This window comes from Phaseolus vulgaris, chromosome 8, assembly GCF_000499845.2.
Source record: "Phaseolus vulgaris cultivar G19833 chromosome 8, P. vulgaris v2.0, whole genome shotgun sequence".
NCBI classification, from domain to species: Eukaryota; Viridiplantae; Streptophyta; class Magnoliopsida; order Fabales; family Fabaceae; genus Phaseolus; species Phaseolus vulgaris.
Genome location: NC_023752.2, coordinates 25657517 through 25685279, shown reverse-complemented (window position 1 = coordinate 25685279; position 27763 = coordinate 25657517). Strand labels below are relative to the sequence as shown.

The 27763-nt window shown below is 51.5% G+C and overlaps 1 protein-coding gene across 1 annotated transcript; it reads left to right on the top strand.

Moving 5' to 3' along the window:
* Positions 1–6519: 6519 nt before the first annotated feature.
* LOC137824826 (uncharacterized) lies at positions 6520–16431 on the top strand. The gene is made up of 2 exons (XM_068630503.1): positions 6520–6736; positions 16118–16431. Exons 1-2 carry the CDS (start codon positions 6520–6522, stop codon positions 16429–16431), a joined length of 531 nt encoding a protein of 176 aa, XP_068486604.1.
* Positions 16432–27763: the final 11332 nt, after the last annotated feature.

The following is a 27763-nucleotide window of genomic DNA, read 5'->3' as shown; positions in this document are numbered from 1 at the left end:
TCGCATAGGTTAGAACTTACCTTAATATCCAAGTTATTGCTTCGTGCCGCACCTCTGTTATTTGTTGCTGTGTGTCTTATCTGTTGCGTAATAGACTTGGCCTTTATTTTCTGCACTACTTGTTTGTTTCGTTTGCATACTTACTCATGTGTTTATCTTTGCCTTTGAGCTGACTTGTATACCTTTGTATTATGCAGATCTTATGTTGGGCAAAGGAAAACTGGCTGAACTGAGGGCGCTCGCCCGAGCCCATGGGTTGGCGTCGGGCTCCCAGACTGTGCCCAACTCAGTGGTGGAGATCGCCGCCGCTCAGGGCAGATCGCCCCCTCAAGATCCAGCCCCTCCAAAAGCCTTGCCTGCCCAACAATGCAAGAAACTCATCCTCAGGAAGCCAAAGAGGAAAACCCCTCAGGTGGTCCATGAGGATGAAGAAGAAGACGATGAGGCAACTGAATATGGCCTCATCACCAAAAGAAGGAGGGTGGCGCCTTCTTCACCACCTGCTCCACCCCCTCCTCCAACGTCAACACTGTCCTCACCACCAGCTCCCCTTCCAACACCTCCTCCTCCCCCAACTGCAACACCGCTGGTCCAAGCAGTTCCTTTGGCGGCTGCATTTCCCGTGGTTGAGGCTGCTGAGCCCAACTTCATGGAGAACCCCCCGAGCGCCTCCACGCCATATGTATCTGCTGGAGGGGGTCCTCCTTCAACCGCCTCAATCGCCGAAGCTGCGGCAGGTGGGGATGAAGGTGCTCACAACTCACCCATCATCATCACCGAGTCCCCCTCGTCACCACCACGCCAAGAAGCTCCAACTCACCAACCAACTCAAGAAGGTGGTGGCGAGAACCAGCACCAGGCTCCCTTAGCGCCTCCACCACCAGCGATTGCCCACCTTCCACTTGCGGTTAAAGGGATGTGGGAACCCTTCTCAGCAAAACTCAAGATGATGGCAGAGGACCTCCCCTCCATCATATCAAAAGCTGTGGAGAGTTCCAGCAAGAAACTCCAGGATGACATCTCCGTGCTCCAAGAGGAGAATCGCCTAATAAGGATTGAGGCGGAGAAGTTGTCCTGCAACCTCATGCTGGCAGAGATCGACCACTCGCGAGTGGAGGATGCTATGAGCACCGAGCTGAGGGTGGCGCGCAAGGAGGCCAGCGATATACGCCATAGGGTGCACCTCTTAGCTCAAGAGAAGATCGAGCTGGAAAGCAAGCTGGTCCCCTACCGTCTCAAGGTGGCTGACCTGGAAGCGTCGATCAAAGCCGATGCAACCAAGGTAGAAAACCTTGAGAAGAGGTCAGTAGATCGGGAGGTCTTCTTGGGGAAAGTTGAAAAGGAGAGAGATGACACCATGGCCAAACTCGCCGAGGCCAAAGAGGAAAATGAGAAGATCGCCGCAAAGCTGGCCCAGGCGCAGGCGGAATCCAAGAGGGTTGCTGAAGACCTCCTTCAAGCTCGTGAAACAACTGAAGAACTCAAGAAGCGAGCTGAAGAATTAGAGCAGCAGACCGAGGGGCTCAAGAAGCAAACCGAAGAACTCGAGCTGAGCTCTGCCCAAATCCTTGCTGCTGGGTTTGACGCCGCCCTGGAGCAATTTGCGTGCCAATACCCTGATTTGGATCTCTCCATGGTGTCGCTGAACAATGAAGTGGTGGATGGGAAGATCGTTCCTTCTGAAGACTAGCAGCTTGCTGCTTCCCTCCATCACTTACTCATCTGTCTCTCTCTTACACAACTTACTTGTAATAATCTTTCCCCTTTTCTGTACATGTATTTTGAACTGATGCCACTATGTTATGACATTTCCTGCTTCTTTACATAATCTCTCTGTTAACTTTATTTTCCCTGTATAAATCTCTTAGACGAAATTGACTTAGCAACTCCGCGAGCGCAATTGTATACTAACTGCTTCGAACCATCGACTTTCGAGCGATAACATTCTAACAACTTGTAACCTTAAGGTAATGAACCTCAGCGCGAAATCACTTTCCAAATAACGAGCTTCAACCCAACTAACTGCTTAAGACATAGCTTACCTGATCTGCATTATCAAAACGGGCCTTGGCTTCTAGCCATCGCTTGAATTTCTCCTGGTCGCCAAAGAGTCTTGGCGATACCAGCTTCCTCTTACCTTCACAACTTGGCCATTGTTCCCTTATCCGGGGGTAGAGGTGCCTTTCGGATCCTTCTCTACCTTCCCTGACCTTTAGAACAGTAAGCCGGATAGCTAAGTGTTCTCTTCGAACCTACCTTAGGTATCCTTTAAACTTCTTCCACCCTCCACACCGTACCTGAACTCGCTCGAGACGAGAAGGATTTTATCTTGCCTGAACTCGCTCAGCGGCGAGAAGGTCTTTAACTCGCCTGAACTCGCTTAGCGGCGAGAAGGTCTTTAACTCGTGCCTTTACATTGCCCCAGGAGCTACATCTTCTCTCCCCTGGAAACACTGAGGACTTTTCACTGGTGCCTCTACATTGCCCCAGAGGTTACATCTTCTCTCCCCTGGAGGCACTGAGGACTTTTTGCTGGTGCCTCTACATTGCCCCAGAGGCTACATCTTCTCTCCTCTGGAAGCACTGAGGACTTTTTACTCTAACTCGCCTGCGCTTGCTCGACGGCGAGGAGGTCTTTATCTCTTTCTCGCCTTAGGACGCACGAGGGCGTTGAGGTCTTTAACTGGTGCCTCCGATCGCCTAAAGACGATGAGGACTTTAAACTTTAACTGATGCCGCCAATCGCCGAAAAACGATGGGGACTTAGAAACTTTTTTAGAAAGCATGCGACATAACTTCACAACTCGCCTTAAATCAAAACTCGCTGATCCTGCCTGTTGACCAGAACGTTGGAACTTGCCTCGTCAAACTTGGATCGACTTGTGCACCGCTTCAACCTCCGTCCTTCGTCACGATCCACCTCAAGAACTTGCAAAAGAACAGAGCGGCGCCGCTGCGACCGATCGCACTCCAACGCCCAAGTCAGTGACTGAAACACCAAATACTTCAAGAGCAAACACTCAAGAACTCTCAAGGAACCGTGCAATGTTCTCTCTCACAGTATGCTCAAGAACTCGCAAGCGTAAAGAATACAATCTGAACGTGCGTACCTCAGAAGTTCGTTGGGAAACCCTTTTATACCTGGTCACTTTCTCTCTCCTGGCAGTTACGCACCTGGACACGTGGCTCGCATCCAGTCGTACACGTGCCATCATCTGGAGCCTCCTTGACTTGGGCGCTGCTTCTAACTCTCCTTTGGCTAAGTTACTTATGCATGGTGCTGCCCAGTGCATAGCTAACTTGGGAGCGCGATCTCTACTAGAACTGGCGAGTTAGGGTGCCTTCGTACACCTTCCCTGTGGTCTCGCCGGCCGCCTTCATAATCTGCACCACCTTCATCTTCGGCGATGTGCTTGCTCCGGCGATCTCCAATCACTTGGTCGCCTGAGTTTACATCTGGCGACTTCATCTTTAACCCGGTGATCGCCGGTTCTGGTATGCTGGAGATCGGAGCACGCCAACTTAATAACTGGCGACTACACGAGTCCCCCGACTTCCTTCCCTTCTGCCAACTTGGCGTCTCGTCAACACGCCTATAGTGTAGCTCGATGCCACGTCATCACTTCCGACTACCAGGGCGGTACACAAGCCCCCCAGTCTTAAGCGAAGACTTGTCCAGCGAAAAGACTAAAAGAGTCACGTCAATACCGATTTACGTGGCACTGGCGCAGAATTTCAAGCGTTTGTACTTTCTGCTTCTCTGACGCTCCACCAAACACTCTTCCCATCGTTCGACACGTGGCTTCATCAACGGTTACCTTCAGTTAACGTTTGCGCTTCCCAAACCCATTTCGAAAAACCCTTAAACCCATTTCGCTCCACTGTTCCATCACTTTCTTCGTATTCTCAGACGCTCCAACTCTCTTCTGCAAAAAAGCTCTCAACGTTCCTCAACTTCCCGAATCACCAACTTCCTTCATCACTCTTCCGATCATAAAAAGGTACTTCCTTTCCTTCTTCTGCTGGTTTTTCCTGCATTTTAACCGATTCGCATCATCCTTTAACTGTCTGGTGCATACGTTGTGGGTTGTTTTCTCCATTTCCCCTTTCTCGTAACTTAGGGCTCCGTCAGCGTCACAACGAACCTACGTTCGTTCGTTTTTCACCCTTCTCTCATGATCGAGTCAGCCTCTGCGAACCCTGATCATTTTTCCTTTTCTTTTTCCTCTGCAGCTTCCGCAATGACTCGCTCAAAGATCACCCCAAATCCTCCTCCTTCATCACGAAACCCCTCCTCACAAGCACACGACCCACCGCGAGCACGTGGTGCTTCGTCTTCTCAGGCTGAGAGGCTTGCACCCTCTCGCCCCAACTTGGCTCAGGCCACTCCCCCTGTCGCCGGAGGAGCCTCTGTTCCCTCCCAGACTTCAAAAAACTGTACCCATGGGCCACCTCGACTTTGTTGAGGGAAACATCTTCTGTAAACTCTGTTGGGGCAGTTCTGCGATTGAAGAAAGGGGACGAGCCTCACCAATCATTCCATAAGGAGCACGACGAAAAGATGACGGTGCTACCCTGCCCTCCCGACATGCCGGTGTGCGTTGATGATAAGGGGAACACCGGCGGGTTGTTTTGCCTCATATACACCACCCTGTTCAAGAAGGTGAAACTTAGGTTTCCCTTCACCAGTTTTGAAAGGGAGCTTCTCACCGAGCTCGATATCGCCGCCGCCCAGCTCCATCCCAACAGCTGGGCGTTCGTACGGGCTTTCCAAATAATGTGCAACCACTTGGGGCTGCCAGCGTCAGTGGACGTTTTCTTATTCCTTTTTGAAGCCAAGCACCCAGGAGATCGCCTGTGGGTAAGCTTGAACGGGATTGCTGGGAGGTCGATCCTCTCTATCTTCCAGCAATCCTACAAAGACTGGAAGGGCAAGTTCGTCCAGGTGCGCCCCAATGACAAGGACGCTTCTTTGCTCGACGGTTTCCCCTTGTATTGGGTAAACAAGGGGAAAAAGAGTCCAAGAGTAGCTTCAGGAGGCCAAGAAGTCCTGATAGCATGGGTGCCTTGGACAGAGACGTCTACTTCTTCTGGAAGAGTGTGGCAGATGCCAACATCACCTTCCTCACCACCACGGTCATTTGCTTCGAGTTCTTCAAAGATCAACTCGAAATTCGCATAGGTTAGAACTTACCTCAATGTCTAAGTTTTATTTTCGATATCACATCTGTTAACTGTTTCTGGGCGTCTTGTGCGTTGTGCGCAAGACTTTGGTTTTATTTTCTGCACCTTTCATCTGCTTTGCTGCATACTGCCTTATGCATTTATTTTCTCTTTGAGCTAATCCATGCGTTTTTGCTTTATGCAGACCATATGTTGGGCCAGGGCAAGCTCGCTGAACTGAGGGCGCTCGCCCGAACCCACGGGTTGGCATCGGGTTCTCAAACCGTGCCAAGCTCTGTGGTGGAGATCGCCGCTGCTCAGGGCAGATCGCCACCCAAAGACCCAACTCCTCCCGATGTCCAACCCGCCAACCAACGTAAAAAGCTTGTCCTCAGGAAACCCAAGAGGAAAGCCCCCCAAGTAGTCCACGAGGAGGAAGAGGAAGACGACGAGGCAACTGAAGATGGCCTCGTCACGAAGAGGAAGAGGGTGGCACCTTCTTCACCACCTGCTCCACCCCCTCTTCCAACATCAACACCGCCGTCCACGCCTGCTCCACCTCCAACATTGCCTCCTCCGCCAGCTCCCGCCTCTCCAGTCCAAGCAATCCCTTTGGCATCTGCGCCACCTGCGGTTGAGGCCCCCGAGCCAAACTTCATGGAGGACCCCCCGAGCGCCTCCACGCCTTATGTATCAGCTGGAGGGGGTCCTCCTTCAAATGCCTCAACCGCAAACGTTGCTCCAATCGGGGATGAGGTTGCCCACAACTCTCCGATTCTGATTACTGAATCCCCGACGTCGCCACCACGCCAAGAAGCACCTGCTGAGCAACCAATTCAAGAAGGTGGCGGCGAAAACCAACAACGAGCCCACCCGGTGCCTCCACAAACAAACCTCTCTCTTGAGGTCACGAGGATGTGGGAGCCTTTCTCAGCGAAACTAAAGATGATGGCGGAGGATTTCCCCGCCATTATATCTAGAGCTGTGGAGAGCTCCACCAGGAAGCTCCAGGATGACCTCTTCACCCTTCGAACTGAGAATAGCACTATAAGGGTTGAGGCGGAGAAGTTATCCTTCAATCTGACACTCGCGGAGATTGAACACTCCCGAGTAGAAGATGCAATGAGCACCGAGCTCCGGGTGGCGCGCAAGGAGGCCACCGATCTCCGCCATAAGGTACAGCTCTTGGCTCAAGAGAAGATCGAGCTAGAGAGCAAGCTGGTGCCTTATCGCGTCAATGTGGCTGACCTGGAGGCCTTGATAAAAACTGACGCCGCCAAGGTGAAAAAACTGGAACAAAGGTCAGCCGATCGGGAGGTCTTCCTGGGCCAGGTGGAGAAGGAGAGGGACGACACCATGGCTAAGCTTGCTGAAGCCAACCAAGAAAAGGGGAAGATTGCTGCTGAACTGGGCCAGGTGCAGGCAGAATCCAAGAAGGTTGCTGAAGACCTTCTTCAAGCTCAGGAAACCATCGCAAAACTCAAGAAGCAAGCTGAGGAGCTAGAGCAGCAGAACGAGGGGCTGAAGAAACAAGCTGAAGAACTCAAGAAACAGATTGAAGAACTTAATCTGAGTTCTGCCCAAATTCTTGCTGCTGGATTCGAGGCCGCACGGGAACAGTTTGCCTGCTTGTTCCCCGATCTGGATCTTAGCATGGTGTCCCTTAACAACGAGATGGTGGATGGGAAGGTTGTCCCTGCTGCAGACTGATCAATTTCCTCCATCCACTACCTTTATGTTTTCTCCTTGCATACAATTGTAATAAACTTTATATTTTCCTGTACACGTGCCTTGAACTGACGTTTACTTTAATGACAAAATCTTTGTATTTCCTCTTGCAACTTCTTTGGCTGTTTTAACTTTCCTTGCGCGATTTGCTTCAAGAAATTAACTTAGCGATTTCGTAGGCACGATCTTATACTTAACTGCTTCGAACCACTTCGATTTCGAATAACAACCACTTTAACAACTTGTAATCTCAAGGCAATGAACCTTAGCGTAAAATCACTCTTCAAACAACGAACTTTAACTCAACTAATGGCTTAAGACATTGCTTTACCCGATCTGCTTCATCAAAACGGGTCTTTAACTTTCTCGCCACTGTTTGATCTTTTCCTGGTCGCCAAAGACTCTTGGCGATATCACCTTCTTTCTGGCTTCACAACTTGGCCATTGTTCCTTCATCTGGGGGTAGAGGCGCCTTTCGGATCCTTCTCCACCTCCTTGAGCTTCAGAACAAGAGACCGGGTGGCTAGGCGTTCTCTTCGAACCTACCTTAGCCATCCTCCAAACTTCTTCCACCCTTTACACCATACCTGAACTCGTTCGAGACGAGAAGGATTTTATCTTGCCTGAACTCGCTCATCAGCGAGAAGGTCTTTAACTCGCCTGAACTCGCTCATAGGCGAGAAGGTCTTTAACTTGCCTCTACGTTGCCCCGGGGGTTACATCTCCTCTACCCTCGGAAACACTGAGGACTTTTTGCTGGTGCCTCTACATTGCCCCAGGGGTTACATCTTCTCGCCCCTAGAAACACTGAGGACTTTTCACTGGTGCCTCTACATTGCCCCAGGGGTTACATCTTCTCGCCCCCAGAAACACCGAGGACTTTTCACTCTTCCTCGCCTGCACTCGCTCGACGGCGAGGAGGTCTTTATCTCGCTTCAGAACGCGCGTGGGCGTTGAGGTCTTTTAACTGGCGCCTCCGATCGCCGAAAGACGATGAGGACTTAAACTTTAACTGGTGCCTCCGATCGCCGAAAGACGATGAGGACTTAAAACCTTTTAGAAAGCATGCAATATATCTTTACTTGCCTTAAATCACATATAAGTGACAAGGTCTTTCTTCAAAACTTTCTGAAAACAACAATCATGCAATCTAAAACAACTTTGAGCTTCGAAAACTCTTCTTTATTGGGTGGCCTCGTTAAAAACCCTCCTTGGGGAAAAAAGAGTGCCCCCTTCAAACTGTTTTAACAGAGACATTGTAATATAATTTCGTGTTTGTCTTTACTTACAAAGCTTCTTAACTGTAATACAACTTGAGGTGCGTGGCGTTCCAAGTGCGAGGAATCCCCCCTCCTTCCAATGTCTCTAAGCGGTAGGCGCCGTTCCCGAGCGCCTCGGTTATTCTGAACGGTCCCGTCCACTTGGGCGACAGCTTATTCTCCATCTCGTACTGGTGGGCTTTCCTCATCACCAGGTTGCCTTCTCTGAACTGTGTCGGCATCACCTTCGAGTTATATCTTTGTTCAATCCTTCTCTTCACCGCCTCAGCTTTTAACCTCGCTTCTTCCCTGACTTCATCCAGTAGATCCAGGTTCAACCTTCTCTCCTCGTTCGAGTCTTCCTCTACGAAGTTCTGGAATCTCGGCGAGCTCTCCTGGATCTCCACTGGAATCATTGCGTCACATCCATAGACCAAGCTGAACGGGGTCTCATGGGTTCCTGACTGCTCGGTGGTGTGGTACGCCCAGACTATACGGGGTACCTCCTCAGCCCAGCTTCCTTTGGCTTTCTCTAACCTTCTCTTCAAACCTCTTAGCAACACCCGATTAGCTTCTACTTGGCCATTTGTCTGAGGGTGCTCGACGGATGCAAACACTTGTTGAATTCCCACCCCTTCACACAGCTTCTTCAACAGGTGACTTGCAAACTGAGTCCCATTGTCCGACACCAGGCGCTTGGGCACCCCAAACCGGCACACAATGTTCTTCCACACGAAACCTTCGATCTTGTGCGCGGTGATCTGGGCCACTGGTTCTGCTTCGATCCACTTGGTGAAATACTCAATCGCCACCACCAAGTACTTCATCTGCCTGATCGCCAGCGGGAACGGTCCCAGGATGTCGATTCCCCAAGTATGGAACGGCCAAGGGATGTAAATCGATTTCAACTCCTCGGGAGGCGCCTTGTGCCAATCGGCGTGCTGTTGGCACTGTTTGCAACACTGTGCATATCTCTTGCAATCTTCCCTCATCGTTGGCCAGTAGTAACCTGCACGGAGAGTCCTTGCGGCAAGAGCTCGACCCCCGACGTGGCTTCCGCATATCCCTTCGTGGAGCTCTGCCATAATTCTCGTGCATTTCTCGCCATGCACACATTCCAGGAGTGGGTGAGTGAACCCAAACCTGTATAGATCGCCATCAATCAATGTGTACTTGCTAGAATTTTTCTTTACCTTTCTAGCCTCTGTCGGGTCCAGCGGGAGAAGGCCATCTGCCAGGCACCGCTTGTACTGTGTTATCCAGGTGTCTGGCTCGTGGGTAGCGCAGACCTGCGTCATGTTCACCCTCTCTCCCCGACACGCTCTAATTCTCGGCGATCTCAACGTTTCTTGCGTCAAAGACCTGTGACTTCTTGCCGCTTTTTCCATCGACCTGCTTATCTGAAGAACTAGGTGATCTGCCACAAATGCTCTCGGCGTCTTCAGAGTTTCTTGAATCACCGTCCTCTGCCTACCCCCCTTTGCCTGAACTGGCGAGCTTGGCTAGCAAGTCAGCTCGGGCATTCTGCTCTCTGGGCACATGCACCACTTCAAAGGAGGCAAAGGAACTCTTCAATTCCTGCACATACTCCAGGTAAGCCGCCATTTGTGGATCTTTGGCCTGGAACTCGCCTGTTACTTGCCCCGTGACTAGCAGCGAGTCACTCTTAGCCATCAACACCCTCGCTCCCATCTCTTTTGCCAGCAAGATCCCGGCGATCAGCGCCTCATATTCTGCTTGATTGTTGTTGGCTTTGAAGGCAAACCTCAAAGATTGTTCGATCAGCACGCCGTTGGGTCCCTCCAAGATGACTCCAGCATTGCTACCCTGCTGGTTCGACGATCCATCCACCGAGAGTACCCAACGGAAATCGTCCCCTTCAACTCGTGTCGCCTCAGATGAGAGCTCGACCACGAAATCTGCAAAGATTTGCCCCTTAATCGGGCCTCGGGGCTCATACTTAATGTCAAACTCCGACAGTTCCACCGCCCACTTCACCATCCTCCCAGCAACGTCGGGCTTCTTCAGCACCTTCTGGATGGGCAAGTCAGTCATCACCAGTATCGTGAAGCTATGAAAATAGTGGCGCAACCTCCTCGCCGAAACACTACCGCCAGTGCAGCCTTCTCCAGGGCCTGATATCTCGTTTCTGGGCCCTGCAACACCTTACTAACAAAATAAATAGGCTTTTGAGCCTGATCTTGGTCCTGGGCGAGCACCGCACTTACCGTCCTCTCAGTTACAGCAAAATACAACCTGAGAGGGGTTCCCACCAGCGGTTTGCACAGAACCGGCGAGCTCGCCAAATACTCCTTGAGCTTGACGAAGGCTTCCTCACACTCCTTCGTCCAGGCAAACTTATTATTGCGCCTTAAGCACTGGAAGTAGGGATGTCCCTTCTCTCCGCTAGCTGACACGAAGCGAGACAGGGCGGCCATCCGACCTGTTAGTTGTTGTACTTCCTTCACGGTAGCTGGGCTCCTCATCGCCAAGATGGCGGCACACTTATCCGGGTTGGCCTCTATGCCTCTTTCAGTCAAGAGGAAACCCAAAAACTTTCCAGCCTCCACGCCAAAGATGCATTTCTCTGGATTCAGCTTCAACTTGAACTTGGCGATCGTGGTGAACAATTCCTCCAAGTCTGCAACGTGTTTGCTTTTTTTCTGGCGAGGTCACGACCATGTCATCGACGTACGCTTGCACGTTCCTTCCCAACATCGGTGCAAGTACTCGATCCATCAACCTCTGGTACGTGGCCCCCGCGTTCTTCAGCCCAAATGGCATCACCTTGTAGCAGTAGCACGATCTCTCGGTCATGAAGGCAGTCTTCTATTCATCCATGGGATGCATCTTGATCTGATTATACCCCGAGAAGGCATCCAGGAAGCTCAACAACTTACACCCTGTAGCACTATCCACCAGGGCGTCTATGCTTGGTAAAGGATATGAATCCTTTGGGCAAGCCTTGTTTAGATCAGTGAAATCGACGCACATGCGCCATTTCCCATTACTCTTCTTCACCAGCACGACATTTGCCAGCCATTCAGGGTACTGAACTTCCCTGATGTGGCCTGCAGCGAGGAGTTTCTGTGTTTCATCCCTAATCGCCTGCCTCCTCTCTTCGTTGAACTTTCTTCTTCTTTGTCGCACTGGTCTCACCAAGTTGTCCATCGCCAGATGATGGCACAAGAAGTCGGGATCGATCCCGGGCATGTCCGAAGCGGACCATGCAAAGGCATCCAGATGCCGTTCTATCACCTTAGCAATCTGGTCCTGGAGCTCCACCTCCAAAGATCTTCCCAGCTTGAAGATCTTTCCCCCGATCTCTCTCTCGAGCCACTGCTCGACTGGTTTTGGTCTAGTCTCTCTGGCGATCACCGCCCTGGTGATTCCCAGTTCTCTCGCTTCCTCAAGGCGATTCCTTGCCTCTTCTTCCTCCAGACCAGCGTTCCCCTCCCCCAGCTCAGCATCCACCATCTCCACGTCTCTTCCGGCGGTCTCCTTTATCACCGTCGGCCTGGGCTGCACACCGGGAGGCGGGGTGGTTGTTACGTAACTCACCGATCTTTTGTTTTTCAGTCTATTCTCATAGCACTTCTTCGCTTCTTTCTGATCGGATTTGATGGTGATCACCACCCCCTGCATAGATGGCAACTTCACCTTCATGTGCCGGGTCGACGGTATAGCGCCTGATCCGATCGGTCATCGGTAGTCGATGACGTCAGCAGCAGAGAACCACGTGGACCACTCGAAGGGTGACACGTGGACCGGGTGGCAGAGAGGTCGGGGGGACGATCGCCAAGAGAGGTGATCGGTGGTCAGTAACCAAGTTACCACCGACAGATCAGGCGGCAGAGAGGTCGGGGGACAGATCACCCAGAATGGTGATCGGTGGTCAGAAGCCAAGTGGCCACCAGCAGACCAGTTCCCAGACTCGCGCCTGGAGGCAGAGCGCGATAAGCAAATAAACACTGATTAGTCATCGGGTGTATTGTCATCGGGGTCTCGTGTTACACGCAGTTAAACTGGGACTGAGGTTCCCAGCGAGAGCGTTACGCATGGACCTCGCATGAGCACACCTCAGGGAATCATGCACGAGAGTGGCCTGAGGGAATTAGTAAGCCAATCAGTGATTGGTGATTCCCTCAACCCATTACGTGCGTGGCATCGTGAAGGGTAAGTCGCCTACGCAGAGAGCAACGTTTGGTGAGTGTGCCTAGACCAGCCGCACCCGACGTTTTCCTAGGAGTATGCGACTTGCCCAGATAAGAGAAACATCCTAAGTTACTCCGCAAGGGCGTAACTTAGGCACACAAGGAGAAGCGCTAGAGCCCTTCCAGTGAGTGACACGTGTGTGGTTAGATGTGAGTTGCAGGCCTCCACGTGTCATCATCTGAGAGGGGTGCGGTCCAGACAAAAGAGCACTCCGTACCACTGAAGGTACAGACAGGCGCAGCCAAGCGCAGAGACGCGCAAACATGCGCAGACTCTCACGCTCCCCACTGCTGATTCTGAAGGTACGCTTTCTCTGAAAAGCATAACAGGGTTCTGACACATCCCAAAAAAGCATAACAGAATTCTGTTATGCCCAGAAGCAGAAAAAGAAAGATAAAAGAGAGAATCAGGGGAGGGTGAAAGGGAAGAGAGACGAAAAACAGAGTGCAAGTTTTTCTCACACACGCATTACTAGTTTCCAGTTTCTGGTGGTTCTGTTGGACTAACATGATCGTCGGAGTGCAAACGGCCGCTAGAGGCGCCGTCTGTGTGTTTTGCAGGTCACGTTTGGAACAGCAAGAGAAGGTCCTGAGGGTGGTTCTACAGAAGACGCAGTCGCGTAGACAGGGTAGAGAGTGCTACAAAGCGATTCCTCCCCGTTCGAGTTGCCGGCAGGATCAGCGCCTATCCTGTTGAGCGTAGGTCTTCCCAACAGGATGTTGTATGCTGAAGGGGCGTTTACAACAAGGTATTTGATTTTCTCCGTTCTCGAACCCGCCTCATCTGTAAACGTAGTCCTCAATTCTATGTACCCCCTGACCTCCACCTAGTCACCAGCGAAACCATACAAACACCCTCCATAGGGCCTCAACTGGTCAAGGGGCAGCTCTAACTGCGTGAAAGTCGGCCAGAACATCACGTCTGCCGAGCTTCCTTGGTCCACTAGCACCCTGTGGACCTTTCTTCCTGCTGTGATCAATGAGATTACTATGGGATCTATGTCATGAGGCACAACGTCCCGAAGATCCTGCTTGCTGAATGTAATATCCACATCCGGCGAGTGGTCTTCAAACATATCCACCGTCATCACAGACCTCGCGTACCTCTTCCTCTGTGATGCGGTGCATCCACCCCCTGAGAAACCCCCTTCAATGGTGTGGATTTCCCCGTGCGTAGGCAGCTCGTGCTGCTGAGCTTCTCCACCTGCTGGTTGGGAGCTCGACGCGCCCCCCGTCCTTCTATCCAGCAAATAGTCATTTAGGAACCCGCTCTTAACCAGATCGTCGAGCTGGTATCCTAAAGCCAAGCACGAATCCACTGTATGGCCAAAGCCCTGGTGAAACTCACACCAGGCGTCTGGCTTTGGTCCCAGCACCTTGTCGCCCACCTTCTCTGGCGCTTTCAACCTAGCGGATATGTTGGGAATGGCGATCAGGTCTGCCAATCCCATGACAAACTTGTGCTTAGGCGGGCGATTGTATTCCCGGCGTGCAGGTTGCTGGCGACCTTGGCCCCTGCCCTTGTTCTTCCTTGGATCATAAGGATGGCGAGTCCTCTGATCCCTTCTGGCCGCCGCTGTCTCCAGAACCCTCTGTGGCTGGATCCTGGTCTGGGCGCGTGGCCTAGCGGGAGCCACGCTTCCCCTCTTCTCGGCGACTTCGCTCTCGTCGGCAATGTGGGCCACCGCAAGTCGCCTAACCTCAGCAAACGTGGCAGGATGAGCCCTGATCAGTGCCTCGCAGAATGGTCCCGGCAGCACGCCCTTCTTAAATGCATAGACCAGCATTTCTTCATCTTTAGCCGGCGATCTGACCATCTGCGCCCCAAAGCGATTCAAGTAGTCCCTGAGGGACTCTCCCTGATATTGCCTTATATCAAACAAATCATAAGACACCCTGGGCGGTGCCTTATTCACGATGTACTGCTCGACGAAAATCTTTGAAAACTGTTGGAAGTTGGTTATGTGACCGTTAGGCAGGCTCACGAACCATTCCAATGCCGTTCCCTGGAGTGTGCTCACGAACATCTTGCAGTATACGGCGTCTGATCTTTCTGACAGCATCATCTGCGTATGGAACGTGGTGAGATGAGCTTCAGGATCCTCCACGCCGGTGAAAACAGCCTTAACAGGTACCACACTCGCAGGAATAGGCGTGTCAGTAATCGCCTGAGCGAAAGGCATAGGAAAAACACGAGGCGGCGTTGATGGCGCGACCTCTTCAGCAATAGGACGCCCTTGCTGCTCCTGAAGAGCTTGACGCAGCTCTTCAGTCACTTTGCTAAGCTCATCATTCCTGGCCCGAGAGGCGGCCAGGTCCTCATGCATCCTCGCTTGTTCTATGCGCGAGGCTTCCACAGTTGCCTGCAACGAGCGCATAATCTCTACCATCTGCACCATGGTCATGGCGGCAGCGCCTTCAGCAGCAACGGGCGCAACTGGACTTGAACGGTTGCTTCTCATTTTTCTCATGAAAACTCAGCAAATCACAGAGAGTAATGAACAGCACTTCCTTCAGCGACGATCGACTCAGCGATCAGCCGGTCCAAACTGCGCGAAACTCTGCAAGAAAACTCAAGAACACAGCGAACCTCCACAGAAACCTGCAACTCCACCAGAAACCACCGCTTCTCCCACGGATAACGAAACGAGCCAAAGAACTCAAACTTCACCGGACAAATCTCGCGCAAACAGCAGAAAACTTCACTTCACCGAAAAACAATCCAAACGAACGGTGGAAAACGCGAAATCACCGAACAAATCTCAAATGAACCGCGAACAACGGTTGCACCAGCACACAACCACGCAGAAAACTACGAAAACCACCAAGAACTCACGCTGTGGATGGGAACAGGTTTTACACGGCCTCACGGTGGGCGCCTGATGATCCTGCCTGTTGACCAGAACGTTGGAACTTGCCTCGTCAAACTTGGATCGACTTGTGCACCGCTTCAACCTCCGTCCTTCGTCACGATCCACCTCAAGAACCTGCAAAAGAACAGAGCGGCGCCGCTGCGGCCGATCGCACTCCAACGCCCAAGTCAGTGATTGAACCACCAAATACTTTAAGAGCAAACACTCAAGAACTCTCAAGGAACCGTGCAATGTTCTCTCTCACAGTATGCTCAAGAACTCGCAAGCGTAAAGAATACAATCTGAACGTGCGTACCTCAGAAGTTCGTTGGGAAACCCTTTTATACCTGGTCACTTTCTCTCTCCTGGCAGTTATGCACCTGGACACGTGGCTCGCATCCAGTCGTACACGTGCCATCATCTGGAGCCTCCTTGACTTGGGCGTTGCTTCTGACTCTCCTTTGGCTAAGTTACTTATGCATGGTGCTGCCCAGTGCATAGCTAACTTGGGAGCGCGATCTCTACTAGAACTGGCGAGTTAGGGTGCCTTCGTACACCTTCCTGTGGTCTCGCCGGCCGCCTTCATAATCTGCACCACCTTCATCTTCGGCGATGTGCTTGCTCCGGCGATCTCCAATCACTTGGTCACCTGAGTTTACATCTGGCGACTTCATCTTTAACCCGGTGATCGCGGTTCTGGTATGCTGGAGATCGGAGCACGCCAACTTAATAACTGGCGACTACACGAGTCCCCCGACTTCCTTCCCTTCTGCCAACCTGGCGTCTCGTCAACACGCCTATACTGTAGCTCGATGCCACGTCATCACTTCCGACTACCAAGGCGGTACACTCGCCTTAAATCACATATAAGCGACAAGAACTTAGTGAAAGGTTGAGCAAGATCGGGATAAGGCCTCCCAGGAACTTAGTGAAACTGCTGCTGAGCTTGCTCGAGTTCGCAAGGAGAACAGCGGGCTTAAGGAGAAGGCCGAGGAGCTCGAGCTTGAAGTCACCCAGGTTCGTGAAGAGAACAGTGGGTTCAAGACGAAGATCGACGAGCTTCAGCTTGAGGCTGCCCAGGTTCTAACTTCCGGCTTTGGCGCTGCTTTGGAGCAGTTTGCTTGCAAATATCCGGACCTCGATCTTTCTGAGTTCTCAGTGTACAACAAGGTGGTGGACGGCAAGATCGTGCCCCCGATTGACTTATCTCCTTGAAAACTCTTATGCTTTACCTTGTTCTGTAATAATTTTCATTTTGTTCGAACTGTTCGATGCTCATGTGCACATATATGCATATATATATATATATAATCTTCTAATTTATCTGCTGCGCAATCAACTGGTTTAACTAACATAACTGGCGAAACTTACTCAACTGCATGAACTCAACAATACTTGAACTTAACCCTTCACATACCGCTTCTAACTCGAGTAAATTGCTAACCTCATAACAAACTTAGCGAGCTGTTAACTCAAAGTAAATTTGAGAACCTATCAACTCTTCGGCAATGGCATTCAATAAAACTTGTGAACTTAAGGTAACAAACCTTAACATAAAATCACTTACTAGGCAGCAGGTTTTAACTCAAACTAGTATTAAAATACAGTTTACCTGATCTGCCAAGTGAAGTGCCCCTTACTTCCGTCATTGCCTGGAACTCTTCTAGTCTGGCACTCGCCGTACAACCCCTTCGCTGTCTCAACCTTCACGCCATAGGGTTCTGGCGATGTTACCTTTCTTCTTTGTATAACTTGATCATTGTTCCCTCATCTGGGGTAAAGGCGCCTTTCGGATCCTTCTCTACCTCCCTGAGTTTTAGAACAATGATCTGGATAGCGAGGTGTTCTCTTCGAACCTACCTCAGTTATCCTTTATCTTCTGCCACCCTTCACGCCGTACCTGAACTCATTCAAGACGAGAAGGATTTTATCTATCTTCACACCGCCCGCAAGCGTGGAAGCTTTATCTGGTCTTACTGGGTCAATATTGATGTTTCATTTAAAGGGGAGAAGGCGTTTTCCATCGACCTTCCTTTCCCGCCGTTTAAGGTCACGAACACCCCTGACTTTCCAGTTTCATCTTGCCTGAACTCACTCTGAGGTGAGAAGGACTTTCTCTGGTGCCTCAACTTGCCCAGGGTGTACATCTCCTCCCCCGTGGATGCACTGAGGACTTTTAATCTTGCCTCGATCTGCTTATGCAAAGAAGCCTTTCAATCTGTTCTTGCCTTCACTCGCTCAAAGGCGAGGAGAACTTCTTCTCTTTCTCGCCTGCACTCGCTCAAGGGCGAGGAGGACTTCTTCTTTTTCCTCAAAATGCACGAGAGCGCTGAGGGCTTTTTACACTACTGATACCTCCTATTGCCGAAAGACGATGAGGTCTCTAAACTTTTAACTACTGCCACCGATCGTCGAAAAACGACGGGGACTTTAAAACTTTTAACTCATGAAGCATCAATATAACTTCGCTGTTGCCCTAGATCACGTACAAGTGATAAGGTATGTTTTCTAAAACTTTCGAAACAATAAGCATGCAAACTTAGAAGCTTTAAACTTTGAAAAACTCTTCTTTATTTGGTGGCCTCATTAAAAACCCTCCTTAGGGAAAAAAGAGTGCCCTCTTGAAGTTGTTTTAACAGAAACTATTTGTACCGTCCCGTATCCGGGCGTTGACTAAGTCAAGGTCAAAGTCAACACCAGGGGTCAAAGTCAACACAAGGCGTTGCCTAGGTAAAGAGACGCCAAGTGCCAGCGTCGTCAAGAAGAGGCGTCGCCTAGATGAAGGCGTCGGCCAACCACGGCGTCGCCAGATCAAACATTACTAAAGCAAGGCAATCACAGTGTGGTTCCCCGATACCCATGGGTAGGAAAGACCATGGAGGGAGCGACGCCGTGGGAAGGCCTCAGATCCCGATGATCCGGGGCAGTGATAAAGAGAAGGAAAGGGTGGCTTCAAGGCCATAGTGATAGCACCAATGAAGGGCAGCCTGACTCGTGAAGTACCCCTACCGCCTTAGAGACGCCTTTGGGGCAGATACGACTCGAGGGGGGGGTCACGACCAGGGCAGTTAGGTGCAGGGTACGAGGGAAAGGCAGATACGCCCTCAAAGTGAGTGACTAGATGATTGGGAGCATGAGTTGGCACCCAAAAAGTCACCCCTTGCGCAGTAGCACTCCCAAGCAGGAGGACTCACACGTAGAAACGTCCCCAGATGGGGTAACGGCGCTGTGAGGCCCTCCACGTGTACGACAGCCAGGTCAGAATAGAAACACCATTTAGTCAGGTACCAGGTAATTAAAGTCATTCAATATATTTTCTGTTTTGAGCGTTTAAGGTACTATAAAGGCTCCCAAGCGTTTCAACGTCTTAAATGCGCTACGTTTTCTAATTAGACGCGTTAATTAAGTGCGTTACGGTTTATGATTAAAAGCGCTTTAAGGCGCTTTAAATGCTTGGGCAGTTTAAATAGCGCTGAGAATGTTGGAAACGGGGTTGGAACTTTTGGCAAATTTCCCAGAAACTCTCTAGTTGCTTGCTCGATCCTTGAGGTTATGCACAAGGGACTAGGGAAAGATTTTTGCTATAAGGGAAAATATACACTAGACACAGTTTCCTTTTTTACCACCTTCAGAGTGCCATACGTGGTGCTCAGATACGGAGGTGCACAGTTTTGGTGTTTCTTGCTGGCTGACTTGAGCGTCGGAGTGCAAACGGCCGCTAGGGCGCCCTTTTGTCCTCTTTTTGCAGGAATCCACAGGTAACCAGTGGGAAGGAGTCCCTAGCTGACGGTTGAGGTCGCGCACGAAGACGTCCCAGTCAACCAGACGGAACATTTGGCGCCCACCGTGGGGCCGATATAAAACATCAGTCCCATCACAAGTTCAAAAAGATCTACCAAGTTACAGTAACGTTTGAGGAAGTTGGAAGAAACCGTGACGATGGCCCCCACCAGACGAAGTGCAGCACGCGCAGCCCCAGCAGAACTATCCATGCAACAGGTCCTGGAGATAATGCGGGGGCTGCAGGAGGATATGGCGGAGTCGAAGATGGAACAGGAACGCATGTAGGCAGATCTCGAAGCCTCGCATGAGAGGAATGAAGAGCTCCACCGCGTAAACGAGGAGTTGCGCCGGGGTCTGAGAAATAATCGGGGGCAACATGAGCATGACGGGATGGAGAACCACTCCCCGCCAAGGGAGTTTTCCACTCCCTTCTCGTAGGAGATTCTGGACGCAGTGATCCCGAACACGTTCGCGGGGCCCAAGGTGATCTTCACCGGGATGGAGGACCCCGAGACGCACCTCGCTGCATTTCACACACAGATGGTCCTGGTAGGCGGTTCTGACGCTGCTAAGTGCAAGCTCTTTATGAGCACCTTGACTGGGATGGCTAGGGACTGGTTCATCAGCCTCCCGGATGGTCATATCACATCTTTCCGACAACTGTCACGATTGTTCAGGGAGCAATACCTAGCAAACAAAGCCCCGCCGCCGGTCTCCTATGATTTGTTTGATGTGAAACAATATCAAGGGGAGACCCTCAAGGAATACATCAACCGCTTCGGGGCTCAGGTGGTCAAGGTTGGTACGACTGAGGAACCTATGATTGTATATGCGTTCGTGAAAGGCGTATGCCCCGGTCCTTTCGGAGAATCCATCATTCGCAACCGCCCTAGGACTTTTGCAGAACTGCGACGTCGTGCGGTAGAGCATATCGCTTCTGAGGGAGAGGTGTGCGTGAAGCGCACCAGCGTCGTACCCTCACGCCCGAAGGGACCGACACGAGCTCAACCCGCCAGGGTCAATGAAACCACGACGGGAAGGAAGAAGCCCGAGGGGAGACGCCCCTACGAGGCCAGAAAGCCCCAGCCCCGGGGTTCAACAGGGGGCGATCGCCCGGCCAGAGAAAGAACGAGGCCGGCGAGATATAATTTTGTGGTGGAATTGAAGGACCTGATCGCCGTGCCCAATATAGCTGAGAGATTGAGGCGACCAGCGAAGTCCGATAAGGTGTTGGGGCCTCGGAAAGACTCTTGGTGCGAGTTCCACGAGGCTTTCGGTCACCACATTGATAACTGCCTTTCGTTGGGATACCAGCTGGATGAGCTGGTGAGAACCGGGTTTTTGAAGGATTATGTCGCGGAGCCCCCAACGACCGCCACTTTGCCGCCACTAGTGGAAGAACAAGCACACGAGACGCCGGTTCTCGGCGAGGTCCATACCATAGCTGGAGGATTTTCCGGCAGAGGTCCCACCACCTCCCAGCGGAAGAAATACGCGAGGGGGGTTAACTCGATCGAAGAAAGACTCTCGGCTGCGCCGTGGGAGTCGGACATCGTATTCACGAGAGGGGACCTCAGAGACCTGGTGCCGCACGACAATGACCCCGTGGTCATCTCAGTTGTCACGGTGGGAAGAAAGGTGCACAGAGTACTTGTCGACCAGGGGAGTTCAGCAGACGTCATGTTCTGGTCGACATTCAATAAGTTGTGATTATCCCCCGACCTACTGAGGCCCTACACAGGGTGCTTGTATGGGTTTGCGGACAACCAGGTGGAAGTCCGAGGCTACCTGGAATTGAGGACTACGTTCACGGAAGGAGAGGCCTCGCATACCGAAAGTATCCGGTACTTGGTCGTGAACGCCAGCTCCGCTTACAACATCTTGTTGGGCAGGCCGGCGTTGAACCGGTTGAACGCAGTGGCCTCCACACGCCACATGAAGATGAAGCTTCCAGACCTCAGTGGCAAGGTGATAGTCATCAAGTCAGATCAGGAGGAAGCAAGAAAATGCTATGAGAACAGCCTGAAAACGAAGAGAGGCGTGTTCATGGTGTACGAACGACCGTTGTGTGCAGATACGACGATGATTGAGGCGACGCCCGCTGCGCCGACGCCCGCTGCGCCGACGCCTAGCGAGGCCGCGCCCGCGAGGGCGACGTCAGAAACAGATGCACACATGGAGGAAGGCCCTGACGACGCGGCGCCCGTGGATGAGGCGGCGCCCGTCGAGGATGACAGCAGGGAACCATCGGCGACCAACGCCGTAGAAAGGGAGATTGGCGGCAAGACATTCAAGTTAGGAAGTTTGCTGAGCCCGGAAGAACAGGAAGGGGTGGCGGAAGTGCTTTCGCGCCACCTGGATGCCTTCGCATGGTCCGCCTCGGACATGCCCGGTATCGACCCTGATTTCCTGTGTCACCACCTCAGCATGGACGCCACGGTCCGCCCCGTGCGCCAAAGAAGGAGAAAGTTCAATGAGGAGCGACAGCAGGTGGTGAAGGACGAAACGCAAAAGCTGTTGAGTGTTGGCCACATCAGGGAGATTCAATACCCTGAGTGGCTGGCCAATGTCGTCTTGGTGAAAAAGGCGAATGGAAAATGGAGGATGTGCGTGGACTTCACGGACTTGAATAAGGCGTGCCCAAAGGACTCGTACCCGCTGCCCAGCATCGACGCCTTGGTGGATAGTGCGTCCGGCAGCAAGGTGCTGAGTTTCCTGGACGCCTTCTCAGGGTACAACCAGATCAAGATGCACCCGATAGATGAGAATAAAACTGCATTCATGACCGAGACTTGCAGTTACTGCTATAAGGTGATGCCTTTTGGGCTGAAAAACGCGGGCGCCACATACCAAAGGTTAATGGACAAGGTCCTGGCGCGCATGCTCAGGAGGAATGTGTACGCCTATGTAGACGACATGGTGGTGGCGTCGCAGAATAGGGCACAGCACATGGTGGACCAGGAGGAGTTGTTCGTCACAATATCCAAGTACCGCCTCAAGTTAAACCCTGAGAAGTGTGTCTTCGGGGTAGAGGCCGGTAAGTTCTTGGGTTTTATGCTCACAGAGAGGGGGATAGAAGCGAACCCCGACAAATGCGCAGCGATCATCGCCATGCGAAGCCCGACGTCGGTGAAGGAAGTGCAGCAGCTGACGGGGCGAATGGCCGCACTCTCGAGGTTTGTCTCGGCCGGGGGAGAGAAGGGGCACCCATATTTCCAGTGCCTCAAGAGAAATAGTCGTTTCTCATGGACTGACGAATGCGAAGCGGCTTTCGTTAAGTTGAAGGAATACCTGGCGACGCCACCGGTCCTCTGCAAACCGGTAACAGGCGTGCCCCTCCGGCTGTACTTCGCAGTAACGGAGCGCGCTATCAGCTCAGTGCTGGTCCAGGAACAGGACCAGATTCAAAAACCCATCTATTTTGTAAGCAAGGCCTTACAAGGCGCAGAAACCAGATACCAGGCGTTGGAGAAGGCAGCGCTGGCGGTGGTATTTTCAGCCAGGAGGCTCCATCATTACTTCCACAGCTTTACGGTGGTAGTGATGACAAACCTCCCTATACAGAAGGTGCTGCAAAAGCCTGACGTGGCTGGGAGAATGGTACGCTGGGCGGTGGAACTGTCAGAATTCGACATCCAATATGAGCCTCGAGGATCCATCAAAGGGCAAGTATATGCAGATTTTGTAGCAGAACTCTCGCCCGGAGGGGAACAGGAGGTGGAGGTGGGCTCGCAGTGGTTGCTCTCGGTTGATGGCTCTTCCAACCAGCAAGGGAGTGGTGCGGGAATAGTCTTGGAGGGACCCAACGGCGTGCTGATTGAGCAGGCCCTGCGCTTCGCCTTCAAGGCAAGTAACAATCAGGCAGAATATGAAGCCCTGATAGCAAGAATGCTCCTGGCCAAGGAGATGGGCGCGCAGAACCTCCTGGTGAAAAGCGATTCCCAGCTTATTACGGGGCAGGTGTCGGGTGAGTTCCAGGCGAAGGACCCACAGATGGCGGCGTATTTAAGATACGTCCAGCTATTGAAGGGAGCATTTAACGCTATTGAGTTGATACATGTCCCAAGGGAGCAGAATGCCAGAGCCGACCTGCTTGCCAAGCTGGCCAGCTCAGGCAAGGGGGGTAGGCAGAGGACAGTGATCCAGGAGACACTCAAAGCTCCGCGTAAGTTCGTGGAAGATAACAGGGTGAATGTCCTCCAGATCTGTACATCAAGAGAGAGTCCAAGGAATCATCGTTCTCTAAACCAAGATACGCTGAAGACGCCCCGCATCAGCACATACGCGGACACGCCTGAAGAAGAAAGGCAAATGCAGGTATGTGTCCTAACTGAGGGAGACACCTGGATGACGCCATACAAACGGTATTTGGCGGATGGGACTCTCTCAGTGGAGCCGGAAGAGGGTAAGAAGGTCAAAAGAAATGCCGCAAGATATACTCTGGTGGATGGGGTGTTGTTCAGACACGGGTTCGCACACCCTATCATAACGTGTGTAAGTGGCGACGAGTGTACCAGGATAATGGCGGAGCTCCACGAAGGCATTTGCGGGAGCCACGTAGGGGGAAGGTCTTTAGCCTCCAAGGTGATACGCGCAGGCTTCTTCTGGCCAACAGTAAAAGAAGATTGCGCGCGACACACCCAGCGCTGCAGGCAATGCCAAAAGCACGCCGACTGGCACAAGGCGCCGCCAGAAGAATTGCGATCCATATACAGCCCGTGGCCTTTCCATACATGGGGAATCGACATCCTGGGCCCGTTCCCACTGGAAATCAGGCAGATGAAGTATTTGATCGTTGCCATCGAATACTTCACCAAATGGATAGAGGCAGAGCCCGTGGCACAGATCACCGCGCACAAGGTCCAGCATTTTGTGTGGAAGAACATTGCCGCTTTGGCGTACCTAGGCGGCTGATATCCGATAACGGAACCCAATTCGCCAGTCAGCAGTTGAGAAACCTATGTGCTGAAGTAGGCATCAAGCAGGTGTTCGCATCAGTTGAACACCCCCAGACTAATGGGCAGGTAGAATCGGCAAACAGAGTTTTGCTGAGAGGGCTAAAGAGAAGGCTGGAAGAGGCCAAAGGAGCATGGGCGGAGGAGGTGCCAAGGATCGTGTGGGCATACCACACCACGCCCCAATCTTCCACCATGGAGACGCCTTTCAGCTTGGTGTATGGGTCGGACGCGATGATCCCAGTTGAGATTCACGAAAGCTTGCCACGTTTCCAAACCTTTGTGGCGGAAGAATCCAACGAAGAAAGGCGGGTGAACCTAGACCTACTGGACGAAGCCAGGGAGGAAGCCAGAATAAAGGTCGAAGCAGTGAAGAGAAGAGTAGAGCGACAATATATCTCTAAGGTAAAGCCGCGGCAGTTTCAGATTGGCGACCTGGTTATGAGGAAGGCTCATCCGTACGAGCTGGAGAATAAGCTGTCTCCCAAGTGGACCCTAAATGATTAAAAGCGCTTTAAGGCGCTTTAAATGCTTGGGCAGTTTAAATAGCGCTGAGAATGTTGGAAACGGGGTTGGAACTTTTGGCAAATTTCCCAGAAACTCTCTAGTTGCTTGCTCGATCCTTGAGGTTATGCACAAGGGACTAGGGAAAGATTTTTGCTAGAAGGGAAAATATACACTAGACACAGTTTCCTTTTTTACCACCTTCAGAGTGCCATACGCGGTGCTTAGATACGGAGGTGCACAGTTTTGGTGTTTCTTGCTGGCTGACTTGAGCGTCGGAGTGCAAACGGCCGCTAGGGCGCCCTTTTGTCCTCTTTTTGCAGGAATCCACAGGTAACCAGTGGGAAGGAGTCTCTAGCTGACGGTTGAGGTCGCGCACAAAGACGTCCCAGTCAACCGGACGGAACACTATTCAAATCTCTTCATATTTGTCTTTACTTACAAGGCTTTAACTGTAATACAACTTGAGACTCCTCACACTCCTTTGTCCAAACAAACCTGTTGTTCCTTTTCAAACATTGGAAGTATGGGTGGCCCTTCTCTCCGCTTGCCGATACGAATCGGGACAGGGCGGCTATCCGCCCCGTGAGTTGCTGCACCTCCTTCACATTGGCGGGGCTCCTCATTGCCAAAATGGTGGCGCACTTCTCGGGGTTAGCCTCAATTCCCCTCTCTGACAGGAGAAACCCCAGAAATTTCCATGCTCTACACCAAAAACGCACTTTTCAGGATTCAGTTTTAGCTTGTACCTTGCTATTGTGATGAACAACTCTTCCAAGTCTGCGCCGTGCTTGTCTTTCTCTAGGGATGTCACGACCATGTCGTCGACGTATGCCTGCACATTCCTTCCGAGCATGGGTGCGAGCACCTTGTCCATCAGCCTTTGGTATGTGGCCCCTGCATTTTTCAACCCGAAGGGTATTACCCTGTAGCAATAACACGACCTTTCCGTCATGAAGGCGGTCTTCGCTTCGTCCATGGGGTGCATTTTGATTTGGTTGTACCCCGAGAAGGCATCCAGAAAAATGAGCAGCTTGCACCCTGATGCACTGTCTACCAGGGCGTCTATGCTTGGCAAAGGGTAAGAGTCCTTCGGGCAAGCCTTGTTCAGGTCTGTAAAGTCAACGCACATCCGCCATTTTCCACTGCTCTTCTTGACCAGGACAACATTAGCGAGCCATTCTGGATATTGGATTTCCCTGATGTGGCCTGCTGCAAGGAGTTTCTATGTCTCTTCTTTGATCGCCTGTCTCTTCTCCTCATTGAACTTTCTTCTTCTTTGGCGGATGGGCCTGACTTGGTGGTCCATTGCGAAACGATGGCACAAGGTAAAAAATAGATGAGTATGCCCCAAAGCAGAAGCAGAACATACAAGTATATACATACAGAAATAACATAAGCAAATAGCACATGGATGAATGATCAAGACCAGAACAGAACGAACAGAATGCCAAAGACAGAATGGTAGAAATACTAAGACAGTTTCAACACAAAATGAGAGTCTTGGTGTTAGGGTAAGGGCTAACCTATGTACATTTCAAGCTGGTCCTCGAAGAATTCGAAGGAGATTATTGGAGCAGTGGGAAAGGTGATGTTGGCAGAAGCCACACTTTTCCAGGAAAGACAAAGGTCTTTGTCTAAATCCCCCATGTTGTCAGGACTTCTTGCCCTCCTGAAGTTGTCCCTGGAATCCTTTTTCCCCTTGTTTACCCAATACAAGGGGACGCCATCAAGCAACGAAGGGTCTTGGTCGTTCTGGCACACCTTGACGAACTTCCCCTTCCAGTCTTTGTAGGATTGCTGGAAGATGGAGAGGATTGACCTCCCAGCAATTCCATTCAAGCTGACCCAGAGGCGATCTCCAGGATTCTTTGCCTCAAATAGAAAAAGGAAGACATCAACCGAAACTGGCAGCCCCAAGTGCGCGCAAAGGATTTGAAACGCCCTCACGAATGCCCAGCTGTTGGGATGGAGCTGGGCAGGGGCGATGTCGAGCTCGGTCAACAGCTCCCTCTCGAAACGAGTGAAAGGAAACCTAAGTTTCACTTTCTTGAACAGCGTGGCGTAGACGAAGCAGAACAACTCGTCGTTGTTCCCCTTATCGTCCTCACAAATTGGTTCTCCAGGGAGGCAAGGTAGCACCGTCACGTTGTCATCGTGCTCCTTGTGAAATGAAAGGTTGGGTCGATCCCCTTTCTTCAGACGAAGCACCCCCACCTAAGTATTTATCGATGAGGTTTCGTTCAGTAGAGTTGAGGTGGCCCAAGGGTAGAGCTCTTGGTAGTCCCGTGGAGGAAGGGAAACTCCCCCGGCTTGTGGTGGAGTTGCTTGGGTAAGGTCGGCACGAGAAGAGGCAGGCCTCTCAGCCTGTGTGGAAGGAGCACCAGAGGCACGTGGGGGGTTGCGTGTTGCTGGAGGGTTTGTCCCAGGGATAACCCTACGAGTTTTGGGAGGAGGGTTTCGCGATGAGGAAGGAGGATTAGCGGTGGACTTTGTGTGAGCCAACGCAGGAACTGCAAAGGAAAGAAAAGGGAAGAAATGAGGATAGCAAGAGAATGACTCGATTGAGGACGAAGAAGAGAGAACGAACGAGTGAGAGTTCCCTAGGGTAGACGTTATCAGGAATGAAACTCTAAGTTACGAGAAAAAGAGAAACAACCCACAACGTATGCTCCAGACAGTTAATGGATGATGCAAACCGATTAAAATGCAACAAATATTAGTAGAAGGAGTAAAAGAGTTACCTTTTGATGATCGGGTAAATGTTGAAGGAAGTTGAAGATTGTGGGAGACGAAAGGTTTCGTAGTTTGCAGAGAGAACGTTTAGAATGCTTGAAGATGAAGGAAGATAATGAAACAGTGAATAGTGCGAAGGGTTTAAGGGTTTCGAACGTTGTAGGAAGCGCAAACGACAATTAAAAACAACCGTTGACAAAGCCACGTGTCGTTTGATTAAAAAGGGGTTGGTGAGGCGTCAGAAAGGCAAAGGAGTACGAACGTACGGAAGCCCGTACAAGGGCCACATAGATCGACGATGATTTGAATTCTTAGTCTTTTCGCTGGTCAAGTCTCAGCTTAAGACTTGGGGGCTTGTGTACCGATCAGGTCATCGGGTGTGATGACGTGGCAGCAAGCGACAATATAGGCGTGTTGAATGGGACACCTGGCCGACAGAAGGGAAGTAAATCAGGAAGTCAGTACAATCGCCGATCGCTGAAGTGGCGTTCTCCGATCTTTGATGTGCGTAACCGGCGGTCACCAGAGTTGCGTCACAGTCGCCGTATGTGAGTATTAGGAGATCAGGT